At 49.3% G+C, this 14,809-nt stretch overlaps 1 protein-coding gene across 1 annotated transcript in view; it reads right to left on the reverse strand.

Annotated features, from left to right (window-relative positions):
• Positions 1 to 481: 481 nt before the first annotated feature.
• LOC131936108 (norrin-like) overlaps positions 482 to 14,809 on the reverse strand; it is a 28,146-nt gene continuing 13,818 nt past the window's right edge. Inside the window, exons 2-4 of the mRNA XM_059292983.1 lie at positions 8,401 to 8,636; positions 6,648 to 6,772; positions 482 to 1,352 (exon numbers count right to left, since the gene is read on the reverse strand). Of these exons, the coding sequence (XP_059148966.1) occupies positions 1,154 to 1,352; positions 6,648 to 6,772; positions 8,401 to 8,636 (560 nt within the window). The 3' untranslated portion in view covers positions 482 to 1,153. The remainder of the gene's footprint in view (positions 1,353 to 6,647; positions 6,773 to 8,400; positions 8,637 to 14,809) is intronic.

Raw genomic sequence — 14,809 nt, forward strand, 5'->3', positions numbered from 1 at the left:
ACAAAACTTCTGGGGAAGGGTTAGGTTTGGGGAACTGTCCCACCTACCCTCGGGGAACTGTCCCATCTACCCTCGGGAAACTGTCCCAACTACCCTCGGGGAACTGTCCCACCTACCCTCGGGAAACTGTCCCACCTACCCTCGGGGAACTGTCCCATCTACCCTCGGGAAACTGTCCCAACTACCCTCGGGGAACTGTCCCACCTACCCTCGGGAAACTGTCCCACCTACCCTCGGGGAACTGTCCCATCTACCCTCGGGAAACTGTCCCAACTACCCTCGGGGAACTGTCCCATCTACCCTCGGGAAACTGTCCCAACTACCCTCGAGAAACTGTCCCATCTACCCTCGGGAAACTGTCCCAACTACCCTCGGGGAACTGTCCCACCTACCCTCGGGGAACTGTCCCACCTACCCTCGGGAACATCTTCCCTCGGGGAACTGTCCCACCTACCCTTTAAACAAAGACAAACGTTAAATACATGAACAAATTCTGGCAACTAAAAGCTATTAGTATTTGTCACAGATTGTGTCTACAACGACAGTTTCAACGATATCGCCTTCACCGAAAGTCATCAGATCCTCTAAAATATCAGGATGTACTAATCAGACCGCTTGATATTCGAAAGAGATATTACTTTGTTGCTTACTTTAAGTAAAATCATGTCATTTAAAAAAATACTTGGTTACTTATTTGTGAAAATTTTAATTTTTTTCCCCAGTAAGTTCGTGGGCGGGTTATCAGTTTTTACTACTGTATTATCCAAAAAGTGGTAAATGGTTTAAAGGGAAATAACCAATGCAAAAAAAACAATTTTACTGGTTATTTCCCTTGAACAACGATTTTTCAAATCAAACACAATTACAGCAGAAAGTACATTTATAGATGTAGGCAACATGAACATCATGTAGACAGACAACATCAACAGGTCATAGAATATACACATGGACTTAACGTCAGTTTTATCTACACTTGATGGCGTCAGTCGGAGGGGTGACATCAACGCCATTTTGAAGTGATCGATCAAAAATTTGTACCAGTTAATTAGATGAGTGATCAGAAACCACAAAGACGATGTTGCTTGTTGAATAAATGTCTGTAAGCAGAAAAGTTTATGCAGTTTTTTATGATATTTTTCTAGGCGTGGTCTTGTCACCCCCTGGGTAGGGGCGTGTCTACGGCTGCTTTAGTCAGGAGGTCCCGCAGCTTGACGATGTCTTTGGGGGGTGCGTCGGTGTAGCATGGTCGACAGGAACAGTCCAGGACGTCCTTGACCGGCACGCGCATGCGCTGTCCGTTTTTGCATGGTATCAGAGCTATGGAGATACTGTAGCTCAGAGGTTGGCAGCAGCTGGGGACGGAGGTTAGGGGTTAGAGGTTAGATGTGTTGACTGGAGGGGGGGGGGTTAGATGTGTTGACTGGAGGGGGGTTAGATGTGTTGACTGGAGGGGGGTTAGATGTGTTGACTGGAGGGGGGGGGGGGTTAGATGTGTTGACTGGAGGGGGGGGGGTTAGATGTGTTGACTGGAGGGGGGGGGGGTTAGATGTGTTGACTGGAGGGGAGGGGGGTTAGATGTGTTGACTGGAGGGGGGGGGGTTAGATGTGTTGACTGGAGGGGGGGGGGTTAGATGTGTTGACTGGAGGGGGGGGGGTTAGATGTGTTGACCGGAGGGGAGGGGGGTTAGATGTGTTGACCGGAGGGGAGGGGGGTTAGATGTGTTGACTGGAGGGGGGGGGGTTAGATGTGTTGACTGGAGGGGGGGGGGTTAGATGTGTTGACTGGAGGGGGGTTAGATGTGTTGACTGGAGGGGGGGGGGTTAGATGTGTTGACTGGAGGGGGGGGGGTTAGATGTGTTGACTGGAGGGGGGTTAGATGTGTTGACTGGAGGGGGGTTAGATGTGTTGACTGGAGGGGGGTTAGATGTGTTGACTGGAGGGGGGTTAGATGTGTTGACTGGAGGGGGGGGGGTTAGATGTGTTGACTGGAGGGGGGTTAGATGTGTTGACTGGAGGGGAGGGGGTTAGATGTGTTGACTGGAGGGGGGTTAGATGTGTTGACCGGAGGGGAGGGGGGTTAGATGTGTTGACTGGAGGGGGGGGGGGGTTAGATGTGTTCACTGGAGGGGAGGGGGGGGTTAGATGTGTTCACTGGAGGGGGGTTAGATGTGTTGACTGAAGAGGGGGGGGGGTTAGATGTGTTGACTGGAGGGGGGGGGGTTAGATGTGTTCACTGGAGGGGAGGGGGGGGTTAGATGTGTTGACTGGAGGGGAGGGGGGTTAGATGTGTTCACTGGAGGGGGGGGGGTTAGATGTGTTCACTGGAGGGGAGGGGGGGGTTAGATGTGTTGACTGGAGGGGGGGGGGGTTAGATGTGTTCACTGGAGGGGAGGGGGGTTAGATGTGTTGACTGGAGGGGAGGGGGGTTAGATGTGTTGACTGGAGGGGGGGGGGGGTTAGATGTGTTCACTGGAGGGGAGGGGGGGGGTTAGATGTGTTGACTGGAGGGGGGTTAGATGTGTTGACTGGAGGGGGGTTAGATGTGTTGACTGGAGGGGGGGGGTTAGATGTGTTGACTGGAGGGGGGGGGGGTTAGATGTGTTGACTGGAGGGGGGGGTTAGATGTGTTGACTGGAGGGGGGTTAGATGTGTTGACTGGAGGGGGGGGGGGGTTAGATGTGTTGACTGGAGGGGGGTTAGATGTGTTGACTGGAGGGGGAGGGGGGTTAGATGTGTTGACTGGAGGGGGGGGGGGTTAGATGTGTTGACTGGAGGGGGGGGGGGGTTAGATGTGTTGACTGGAGGGGGGTTAGATGTGTTGACTGGAGGGGGGGGGGTTAGATGTGTTGACTGGAGGGGGGGGGGTTAGATGTGTTGACTGGAGGGGGGTTAGATGTGTTGACTGGAGGGGGGGGGGTTAGATGTGTTGACTGGAGGGGGGGGGGTTAGATGTGTTGACTGGAGGGGGGGGGGTTAGATGTGTTGACTGGAGGGGGGGGGGGGTTAGATGTGTTGACTGGAGGGGGGTAAGATGTGTTGACTGGAGGGGGGTTAGATGTGTTGACTGGAGGGGGGGGGGTTAGATGTGTTGACTGGAGGGGGGGGGGTTAGATGTGTTGACTGGAGGGGGGTTAGATGTGTTGACTGGAGGGGGGTTAGATGTGTTGACTGGAGGGGGGTTAGATGTGTTGACTGGAGGGGGGGGGTTAGATGTGTTGACTGGAGGGGGGGGGGTTAGATGTGTTGACTGGAGGGGGGGGGGTTAGATGTGTTGACTGGAGGGGGGGGGTTAGATGTGTTGACTGGAGGGGGGTTAGATGTGTTGACTGGAGGGGGGTTAGATGTGTTGACTGGAGGGGGGGGGTTAGATGTGTTGACTGGAGGGGGGGGGTTAGATGTGTTGACTGGAGGGGGGTTAGATGTGTTGACTGGAGGGGGGTTAGATGTGTTGACTGGAGGGGAGGGGGGTTAGATGTGTTTGACTGGAGGGGAGGGGGGTTAGATGTGTTGACTGGAGGGGAGGGGGGTTAGATGTGTTGACTGGAGGGGGGGGGGGGTTAGATGTGTTGACTGGAGGGGGGGGGGTTAGATGTGTTGACTGGAGGGGGGGGGGGGGGGGGTTAGATGTGTTGACTGGAGGGGGGGGGGGGGGTTAGATGTGTTGACTGGAGGGGGGGGGGGGGGTTAGATGTGTTGACTGGAGGGGGGGGGGGGTTAGATGTGTTGACTGGAGGGGGGGGGGGGTTAGATGTGTTGACTGGAGGGGGGTTAGATGTGTTGACTGGAGGGGGGTTAGATGTGTTGACTGGAGGGGGGGGGGGTTAGATGTGTTGACTGGAGGGGGGGGGGGTTAGATGTGTTCACTGGAGGGGGGGGGGGTTAGATGTGTTGACTGGAGGGGGGGGGGGGTTAGATGTGTTGACTGGAGGGGGGGGGGGTTAGATGTGTTGACTGAAGAGGGGGGGGGTTAGATGTGTTGACTGGAGGGGGGGGGGGGTTAGATGTGTTGACTGGAGGGGGGGGGGGGTTAGATGTGTTGACTGGAGGGGGGGGGGGGGTTAGATGTGTTGACTGGAGGGGAGGGGGGTTAGATGTGTTGACTGGAGGGGGGGGGGGTTAGATGTGTTGACTGGAGGGGGGTTAGATGTGTTGACTGGAGGGGGGGGGGGTTAGATGTGTTGACTGGAGGGGGGGGGGTTAGATGTGTTGACTGGAGGGGGGGGGGGGTTAGATGTGTTGACTGAAGAGGGGGGGGGTTAGATGTGTTGACTGGAGGGGGGTTAGATGTGTTGACTGGAGGGGGGTTAGATGTGTTGACTGGAGGGGGGGGGGGTTAGATGTGTTGACTGGAGGGGGGGGGGGTTAGATGTGTTGACTGGAGGGGGGGGGGTTAGATGTGTTGACTGAAGAGGGGGGGGTTAGATGTGTTGACTGGAGGGGGGGGGGGTTAGATGTGTTGACTGGAGGGGGGGGGGGTTAGATGTGTTGACTGGAGGGGGGGGGGGTTAGATGTGTTGACTGGAGGGGAGGGGGGTTAGATGTGTTGACTGGAGGGGGGGGGGTTAGATGTGTTGACTGGAGGGGGGGGGGGGTTAGATGTGTTGACTGGAGGGGAGGGGGGTTAGATGTGTTGACTGGAGGGGAGGGGGGTTAGATGTGTTGACTGGAGGGGGGTTAGATGTGTTGACTGGAGGGGGGTTAGATGTGTTGACTGGAGGGGGGTTAGATGTGTTGACTGGAGGGGGGTTAGATGTGTTGACTGGAGGGGGGTTAGATGTGTTGACTGGAGGGGGGGGGGTTAGATGTGTTGACTGGAGGGGGGGGGTTAGATGTGTTGACTGGAGGGGGGTTAGATGTGTTGACTGGAGGGGGGGGGGTTAGATGTGTTGACTGAAGAGGGGGGGGGTTAGATGTGTTGACTGGAGGGGAGGGGGGTTAGATGTGTTGACTGGAGGGGGGTTAGATGTGTTGACTGGAGGGGGGTTAGATGTGTTGACTGGAGGGGGGGGGTTAGATGTGTTGACTGGAGGGGGGGGGTTAGATGTGTTGACTGGAGGGGGGGGGGGGGTTAGATGTGTTGACTGGAGGGGGGGGGGGTTAGATGTGTTGACTGGAGGGGGGTTAGATGTGTTGACTGGAGGGGGGTTAGATGTGTTGACCGGAGGGGGGTTAGATGTGTTGACTGGAGGGGGGGGGTTAGATGTGTTGACTGGAGGGGGGTTAGATGTGTTGACTGGAGGGGGGGGGGGTTAGATGTGTTGACTGGAGGGGGGGGGGGTTAGATGTGTTGACTGGAGGGGGGTTAGATGTGTTGACTGGAGGGGGGGGGGTTAGATGTGTTGACTGGAGGGGGGTTAGATGTGTTGACTGGAGGGGGGTTAGATGTGTTGACCGGAGGGGAGGGGGGTTAGATGTGTTGACTGGAGGGGGGGGGGTTAGATGTGTTGACTGGAGGGGAGGGGGGTTAGATGTGTTGACTGGAGGGGGGGGGGTTAGATGTGTTGACTGGAGGGGGGGGGTTAGATGTGTTGACTGGAGGGGGGTTAGATGTGTTGACTGGAGGGGGGTTAGATGTGTTGACTGGAGGGGAGGGGGGTTAGATGTGTTGACTGGAGGGGGGGGGGTTAGATGTGTTGACTGGAGGGGGGGGGGTTAGATGTGTTGACTGAAGAGGGGGGGGGTTAGATGTGTTGACTGGAGGGGAGGGGGTTAGATGTGTTGACTGGAGGGGGGTTAGATGTGTTGACTGGAGGGGGGGGGGGTTAGATGTGTTGACTGGAGGGGGGGGGGTTAGATGTGTTGACTGAAGAGGGGGGGGGTTAGATGTGTTGACTGGAGGGGGGTTAGATGTGTTGACTGAAGAGGGGGGGGGTTAGATGTGTTGACTGGAGGGGGGTTAGATGTGTTGACTGAAGAGGGGGGGGGTTAGATGTGTTGACTGGAGGGGGGTTAGATGTGTTGACTGGAGGGGGGTTAGATGTGTTGACTGGAGGGGGGGGGGTTAGATGTGTTGACTGGAGGGGGGGGGGGGTTAGATGTGTTGACTGGAGGGGGGTTAGATGTGTTGACTGGAGGGGGGGGGGGTTAGATGTGTTGACTGAAGAGGGGGGGGGTTAGATGTGTTGACTGGAGGGGGGGGGGGGTTAGATGTGTTGACTGGAGGGGGGTTAGATGTGTTGACTGGAGGGGGGGGGGGGTTAGATGTGTTGACTGAAGAGGGGGGGGGTTAGATGTGTTCACTGGAGGGGGGGGGGGACAGGGTTAGACGTGTTGACTCATGGGGGTTAGGGTTAGATGTGTTGACTGAAGAGGGGTAAGGTTAGATGTGTTGACTGGAGGGGGGGTAGGGTTAGATTTAGATATGTTAACTGGATGGGGTAGGGTTAGATGTGTTGACTGAAGGGGTGGAGGGGCTGGGTTAATGGAACTGAGTTTACATATGGATGGTGATAGCGAGAAAAGAAAATAGTTGATCAGAACCTTTTTACACAAATGCCGGTCATGCTTGACTGTTACACAAGATGTTCACACCTGTGACACATGACTTACATACCTGACTGTCACATCTTACTGTCACACCTGACAACCACCAACACAACAAAACCCCAAACCATTCAAACCCCAAACCCCACATCACGTGACCTACTTGCAGCTGTGAAAAATGTTGCTGGAATTTCTCGGGTCCACTTGACTGTAGGAGGTGCAGCCGCCCTTACAGGCGTAAGATTTGACAAATGTCGTCCAGCAGTCATCGTCCACTCGCAGAGGTGGCTGGGTGGTCAAGATTTGGTTAGGTGTGGTCAAGAGATTTATGTAGGATGGTCAAGAGATTTGATTAGGATGGTCAAGATTTAGTTAGGGTGGTCAAGATTTGGTTAGGGTGGTCAAGATTTGATGGTCAAAAGATTTGGATAGGTTGGTCAAGATTTGATGGTCAAGAGATTTGAGTAGGATGGTCAAGAGATTTGAGTAGGATGGTCAAGAGATTTGGGTAGGATGGTCAAGAGATTTGGTTAGGATGGTTAAGATTTGGTTAGGGTGGTCAAGAGATTTGATTAGGGTGGTCAAGATTTGATGGTCAAGAGATTTGGTTAGGGTGGTCAAGATTTGATGGTCAAGAGATTTGGGTAGGGTGGTCAAGAGATTTGATTAGGATGGTCAAGAGATTTGGGTAGGGTGGTCAAGAGATTTGATTAGGATGGTCTAGAGATTTGATTAGGATGGTCAAGAGATTTGGGTAGGGTGGTCAAGAGATTTGATTAGGATGGTCTAGAGCAGGGGTCCTCTCATCCGGCCCGCGGCGATCTTTTTGTCCACGGAAAAAAAGTTTGTTGTTGATGGCTGAGGAACTTTTCCCCAGAAAAATCAAAGACATGTCTGGAAGAAACTGGCCCCCGAACTGAAATTTGATAGCTAATGCGGCCCTCGGACTGAAAAGTTTGGAGACCCCTGGTCTAGAGATTTGATTAGGGTGGTCAAGAGATTTGATTAGGATGGTCAAGAGATTTGATTAGGATGGTCTAGAGATTTGATTAGGATGGTCAAGAGATTTGATTAGGATGGTCAAGAGATTTGGGTAGGGTGGTCAAGAGATTTGATTAGGATGGTCTAGAGATTTGATTAGGATGGTCAAGAGATTTGGGTAGGGTGGTCAAGAGATTTGATTAGGATGGTCAAGAGATTTGGGTAGGGTGGTCAAGAGATTTGATTAGGATAGTCTAGAGATTTGGGTAGGATGGTTAAGATTTGGTTAGGGTGGTCAAGAGATTTGGGTAGGATGGTCTAGAGATTTGGGTAGGATGGTTAAGATTTGGTTAGGGTGGTCAAGAGATTTGATTAGGGTGGTCAAGATTTGATGGTCAAGAGATTTGGTTAGGATGGTCAAGATTTGGTTAGGGTGGTCAAGATTTGATGGTCAAGAGATTTGGTTAGGATGGTCTAGAGATTTAGGTAGGATGGTTAAGATTTGGTTAGGGTGGTCAAGAGATTTGATTAGGATGGTCAAGAGATTTGGGTAGGGTGGTCAAGAGATTTGATTAGGATGGTCAAGAGATTTGGGTAGGGTGGTCAAGAGATTTGATTAGGATGGTCTAGAGATTTGATTAAGATGGTCAAGAGATTTGGGTAGGGTGGTCAAGAGATTTGATTAGGGTGGTCAAGAGATTTGGGTAGGATGGTCAAGAGATTTGGTTCGGATGGTCAAGAGACTTTATTAAAAACCCATGAAATGTTTATAACCATGAACATAACTTTTTATCTAAAATGAGAAGGAATGAAAACGAAATTGAACTAGTTCAAAAAGAGTAAATTAGAAATGTGTAATATTGGGAGGGCTACCACCCCTCCATGCCCAGCACCCCCTTGTAACGCCACACGAGTTGTCAAAATCTTGTGCTTACCCTTAAAAGTATCGCAATGGAGTGTCTACTGCATGTTTCGCGCGTGATTTCATCTGACCTTGTGCCGTACATTGACCTTGACTTTAAGTTATCCAGTTCATGACGCATGCGCAGTAGAGATGAGGACGACGAAGAGGTGGCGGGTCTTGAGGAGGAGGTGTACCAGTTGGGCTTGTAGCGGTTGTATAGCATTGCCGAGGTCAAGGTCGCCCACAAGGTCAGCAACAGGTAGATGTCTGAGGATGGAGTAGGCAAGGTCAAGGTCAAATGTAGGCAAGGTGGGGGGCCAGATGTAGGCAAGGTGGGGGTCAGAAGTAGGCAAGGTGGGGGGGCAGATGTAGGCAAGGTGGGGGTCAGCAACAGGTAGATGTCTGAGGATGGAGTAGGCAAGGTGAAGGTCAAATGTAGGCAAGGTGGGGGTCTGAAGTAGGCAGGGTGGGGTCAGATGTAGCCAAGGTGGGGGTCAGATTAAGACAAGGTGGGGGGTCAGATGTAGGCAAGGTGGGGGGGGGTAGGCAGATGTAGGCAAGGTGGGGTCAGATGTAGACAAGGTGGGGGGGTAGGCAGATGTAGGCAAGGTGGGGTCAGATGTAGGCAAGGTGGGGGTCAGATGTAGGCAAGGTGGGGTCAGATGTAGGCAAGGTGGGGGGGGGGGTAGGCAGATGTAGGCAAGGTGGGGGGGGGGGTAGGCAGATGTAGGCAAGGTGGGGTCAGATGTAGACAAGGTGGGGGGGGTAGGCAGATATAGGCAAGGTGGGGTCAGATGTAGGCAAGGTGGGGGTCAGATGTAGGCAAGGTGGGGTCAGATGTAGACAAGGTGGGGTCAGATTAAGACAAGATGGGGGTCAGATGTAGGCCAGGTGGGGGTCAGTAGTAGGCAAAGTGGGGGTCAGAAGTAGGCAAGGTGGGGGGTTAGATGTAGTCAAGGAGGTGGTCAGAAGTAGGCAAGGTGGGGATTGTGGGTTGATGTAGGCATGGTGGGGGTCAGAAGTAGGCAAGGTGATGGTTAGAAGTAGGCAAAGTGGGGGTCAGAAGTAGGCAAGGTGGGGGGCAGATGTAGGCAAGGTTGGGGGGCAGATGTAGGCAAGGTGGGAGCAGATGTAGGCAAGGTGGGGGCAGATGTAGGCAAGGTGGGGGCAGATGTAGGCAAGGTGGGGGTCAGAATTAGGCAAGGTGGGGGGCAGATGTAGACAAGGTGGGGGCAGATGTAGGCAATGATAGATTTAGAGGTAGGAAATCAGATGGTTAGTGGTATGAACTAATGACTGTCAATTTGGGCAGCCAATCACTTGTTTAGTTAATTAGAAGATATCCAAATATTTGTTGGTGAGAAATGACGTAATCTATCTAAAGTTTTGTGAGTTAAGGGTAATGGATGTTCCATGAGATTTTGTCTTTAGCTCTTCCAAATATCATCAACATTTATTCTGATGCTATCAACATTTTATCTAAATGGTATCAACATTTCATCTAAATGGTATCAACATTTCATCTAAATGGTATCAGCATATCATCTAAATGGTATCAACATTTCATCTAAATGGTATCAACATTTCATCTAAATGGTATCAACATTTCATCTAAATGGCATCAGCATATCATCTAAATGGTATCAACATTTCATTTAAATGGTATCAACATTTCATTTAAATGGTATCAACATTTCATCTAAATGGCACCAGCATATCATCTAAATGGTATCAACATTTCATCTAGTGGTACCATCCTCTCATGGTATCAACATTTCATCTAGTGGTACCATCCTCTCATGGTATCAACATTTCATCTAGTGGTACCATCCTCTCATGGTATCAACATTTCATCTAGTGGTACCATCCTCTCATGGTATCAACATTTCATCTAGTGGTACCATCCTCTCATGGTATCAACATGTCCAGCAAGATTATCAGAATCAACAGCTTATTTATCAGCCCCGGCTCTAGTGTCCTTCTTCATTAAATTTATACCAAACATCTACCCTCACGCTCCCCCAACTATCCACCCCCCCCTCCCCCACTCTCCCAAAGCACTAGGAATCCATACAACCACACAGCGAAACTACCATTGCTTCGGTCACATGACTGGCATATTGATCCCGACCCCTGTCCCCCCACCCCCGGGTCTGTTGCGGTACATCCCGTGTTTGTCCGGGTCTTGTAGGTTTTCCTCGTTAGAAGAAAATTAACTTTTGTCCCTTTGTCACCCGCTCAATGTGGCCACAAGATTGTTACACAAGAAACCAAGGGCCCAACACAGCGATAGTGATCCGGATTTATCCGTATTTCGGACGGAAATAGAGTTTGCTTAAAGGGGAAGCAACCAGAACAAATAATACTTTCCCCTTTTTTGGAGCTTTCTATCCTTCCCGGGCCATTGATCCCGGGGTTCTCCCCCCCTGACTTGTTGGAAATTAGATTAGAATGGTCCTAACAAATTGTTTGCGATAAACGCTGGAAAACAAAACATGGATTGGATTTTAAAATATAGGCCTATTTATAAATTTTAGCTAACAAATATTAAATTTGATGTTTCTTAATGACAAATTGTTTTTTTTTTTTTAAATAAAAGAAATATTAAATTTTATACTATACACATTTTATAGAGGTTTCTAAGCGGTCATTGTTCGAAGTGTTGAAGAAATATGTTATCAAATTTTCTGCCTCGCGTATTTAATTTCACACAACAGCTGAACAATTTTTTTGTATTAACTAAACAAGAAATTCTTGAGCGCTTCGAACAATGGCCTTCGTTTGAAAAATATCAAACTTTATTTTACAATTACATTTTCTTTTCTTTTTCAAAATGATGAGCTTTTAAAAAAGTATTTAAAGCAATTGTTCATTTAACACACACATCCAGCCTTCTAGTTCGTGCTTCGAAGAGAGGTGTTGCTTGTTTTAATAATGTAGAGGGGTGGCTCACCATGTTAAAGAGAAGGGGCTGTAACACCAACAGCTTAGAGAGGGGTGTCTTCAACAAGCCAAAGAGAGATGTTCCGTTTTAGCCAGGGGTGTCTTGTTGTAAAAAGTTACGGGAGTTAGAGGAATGGTTTTACAAGCTAGTCTGGGGTGTTGTTATAACAAGTTAATGGAAGTGTGCTATAATAAAAAGTGTAAATTGACAAGTTTACCCTGCCCTACATCTAGCTCTAGCTCTGATGTGTGCATCAAATTGACAAGTTTACCCTGCCTTCCATCTTGTCTTATCTCTGGTGTGTGTGTGTGTGTGTCAAATTGACAAGTTTACCATGCCCTCTATCGTGTCTTATTTCTGGTGTGTGTGTGTGTGTGTGCATCAAATTGACAAGTTTACCCCCCCCCCCCCATCTTGTCCTATCTCTGGTGTGTGTGTGCATCAAATTGACAAATTTACCCCCCCCCCCCATCTTGTCCTATCTCTGGTGTGTGTGTGTGTGTGTGCGTGCGTCAAACTGACAAGTTTACCCTGCCTTCCATCTTGTCTTATCTCTGGTGTGTGTGTGTGTGCGTCAAATTGACAAGTTTACCCTGCCCTCTATCTTGTCTTATTTCTGGTGTGTGTGTGTGTGCATCAAATTGACAAGTTTACCCCCCCCCCCCCATCTTGTCCTATCTCTGATGTGTGTGTGCATCAAATTGACAAGTTTACCCTGCCCTCTATCTTGTCTTATCTCTGGTGTTTGTGCGTCAAATTGACAAGTTTACCCTGCCCTCTATCTTGTCTTATCTCTGGTGTGTGTGTGTGTGTGAGTGTGTGCATCAAACTGACAAGTTTACCCTGCCCTCTATCTTGTCTTATCTCTGGTGTGTGTGTGTGTGAGTGTGTGCATCAAACTGACAAGTTTACCCTGCCCTCCATCTTGTCCTATCTCTGGTGTGTGTGTGCGTCAAATTGACAAGTTTACCCCGCACTCCATCTTGTCCTATCTCTGGTGTGTGTGTGCATCAAATTGACAAGTTTACCCTGCCCTCTATCTTGTCTTATCTCTGGTGTGTGTGTGTGTGCATCAAATTGACAAGTTTACCCTGCCCTCTATCTTGTCCTATCTCTGGTGTGTGCGTCAAATTGACAAGTTTACCCTGCCCTCTATCTTGTCCTATCTCTGGTGTGTGCATCAAATTGACAAGTTTACCCTGCCCTCTATCTTGTCTTATCTCTGGTGTGTGTGTGCATCAAATTGACAAGTTTACCCTGCCCTCTATCTTGCCTTATCTCTGGTGTGTGTGTGTGTGTGTGCATCAAATTGACAAGTTTACCCTGCCCTCCATCTTGTCCTATCTCTGGTGTGTGTGTGTGTGCATCAAATTGACAAGTTTACCCTGCCCTCCATCTTGTCCTATATCTGGTGTGTGTGTGTGCATGCGTCAAACTGACAAGTTTACCCTGCCCTCTATCTTGTCCTACCCCCGATGTGTGCATCAAATTGACAAGTTTACCCTGCCCTCTATCTTGTCTTATCTCTGGTGTGTGTGTGTGCATCAAATTGACAAGTTTACCCTGCCCTCTATCTTGCCTTATCTCTGGTGTGTGTGTGTGTGTGTGTGCATCAAATTGACAAGTTTACCCTGCCCTCCATCTTGTCCTATCTCTGGTGTGTGTGTGTGTGCGCATCAAATTGACAAGTTTACCCTGCCCTCCATCTTGTCCTATCTCTGGTGTGTGTGTGCATCAAATTGACAAGTTTACCCTGCCCTCCATCTTGTCCTATCTCTGGTGTGTGTGTGCATCAAATTGACAAGTTTACCCTGCCCTCCATCTTGTCTTATCTCTGGTGTGTGTGTGCATCAAATTGACAAGTTTACCCTGCCCTCCATCTTGTCTTATCTCTGGTGTGTGTGTGTGTGTGTGTGCATCAAATTGACAAGTTTACCCTGCCCTCCATCTTGTCCTATCCCCGATGTGTGCATCAAATTAATCCCCCGCCTTACGTCATTGAGCGCCACCCCCGCACCGTGCCCGGCAGACAGTTAACTGCCCTCGTCCAGCCGAGTTACCCTGAGACTGGTCAAGCGAGCGAGCCTTAAATCAACTTCCGCCTCTGACGACCTAGACCTGACCTTGCATCACACATGTGACACGCCATTGTTGTCATTTTTCTCTCACTAACCTCTTTACGCCAGCAACATTCAATTTTTCACTCAACATCGACAGGGCAAGACAGTATCGTACTGAAGTACCCTCTTTATTCCATGAACAACGCTTTGACACGGTATCGTATCGAGGTAAAGACACACGGAAATACAGTATCGTACTGAAGTACCCTCTTTATTCCATGAACAATGGTTTGACACGGTATCGTATCGAGGTAAAGACACACGGCAATACAGTATCGTACTGAAGTACCCTCTTTATTCCATGAACAATGGTTTGACACGGTATCGTATCGAGGTAAAGACACACGGCAATACAGTATCGTACTGAAGTACCCTCTTTATTCCATGAACAATGGTTTGACGCGGTATCGGTTCGAGGTAAAGACACACGGCAATACAGTATCGTGCTGAAGTGCCCTCTTTATTCCATGAGCAATAGTTTTCTTTGACACGGCAAGACAGTATTGTAACAAAGTAAATACAAAGGGTAAGACAGTATCGTATCGAGGTAAAGACACAGGTCAAGACAGTATCGTACCGAGGTAAGAGTTAGAAGTAAGAGTAAGACAGAACAATACAGTATCGTATCGAGGTAAAGACACAGGTCAAGACAGTATCGTACCGAGGTAAGACAGGACAAGACAGTATTGTATCGAGGTAAAGACACAGGTCAAGACAGTATCGTACCGAGGTAAGACAGGACAAGACAGTATTGTATCGAGGTAAGACAGAACAATTAAGTATCGTATCGAGGTAAAGACACAGGACAAAACAGTATCGTATCGAGGTAAGACAGGGCAAGACAGTATCGTATCGAGGTAAGACAGGGCAAGACAGTATCGTATCGAGGTAAGACAGAGCAAGACAGTATCGTATCGAGGTAAGACAGGGCAAGACAGTATCGTATCGAGTTAAGACAGAGCAATACAGTATCGTATCGAGGTAAGACAGGGCAATACAGTATCGTATCGAGGTAAGACAGGGCAAGACAGTATTGTATCGAGGTAAGACAGGGCAAGACAGTATCGTATCGAGTTAAGACAGAGCAATACAGTATCGTATCGAGGTAAGACAGGGCAATACAGTATCGTATCGAGGTAAGACAGGGCAAGACAGTATTGTATCGAGGTAAGACAGTATTGTACAGAGATCGAGGTAAAGACAGTATCGTTTCAAATTGTTTTTCTGCCAATATCGCTTTTAGGGTTATGAATAGACTCACTATTAGCTTTTTAGACAGTTCTAAAAATAAGTTTAGTGTTAGGATTGTGACCAGGATTTGAGTTAGGGTATCGAAACTAGCAAACTAAAAAAAAAAAGATTTGATTACCTCCTCT

This window comes from Physella acuta, unplaced genomic scaffold (assembly GCF_028476545.2).
Source record: "Physella acuta isolate Inbredline_101_S28 unplaced genomic scaffold, ASM2847654v3 ptg000168l, whole genome shotgun sequence".
Classification (NCBI taxonomy): Eukaryota; Metazoa; Mollusca; class Gastropoda; family Physidae; genus Physella; species Physella acuta.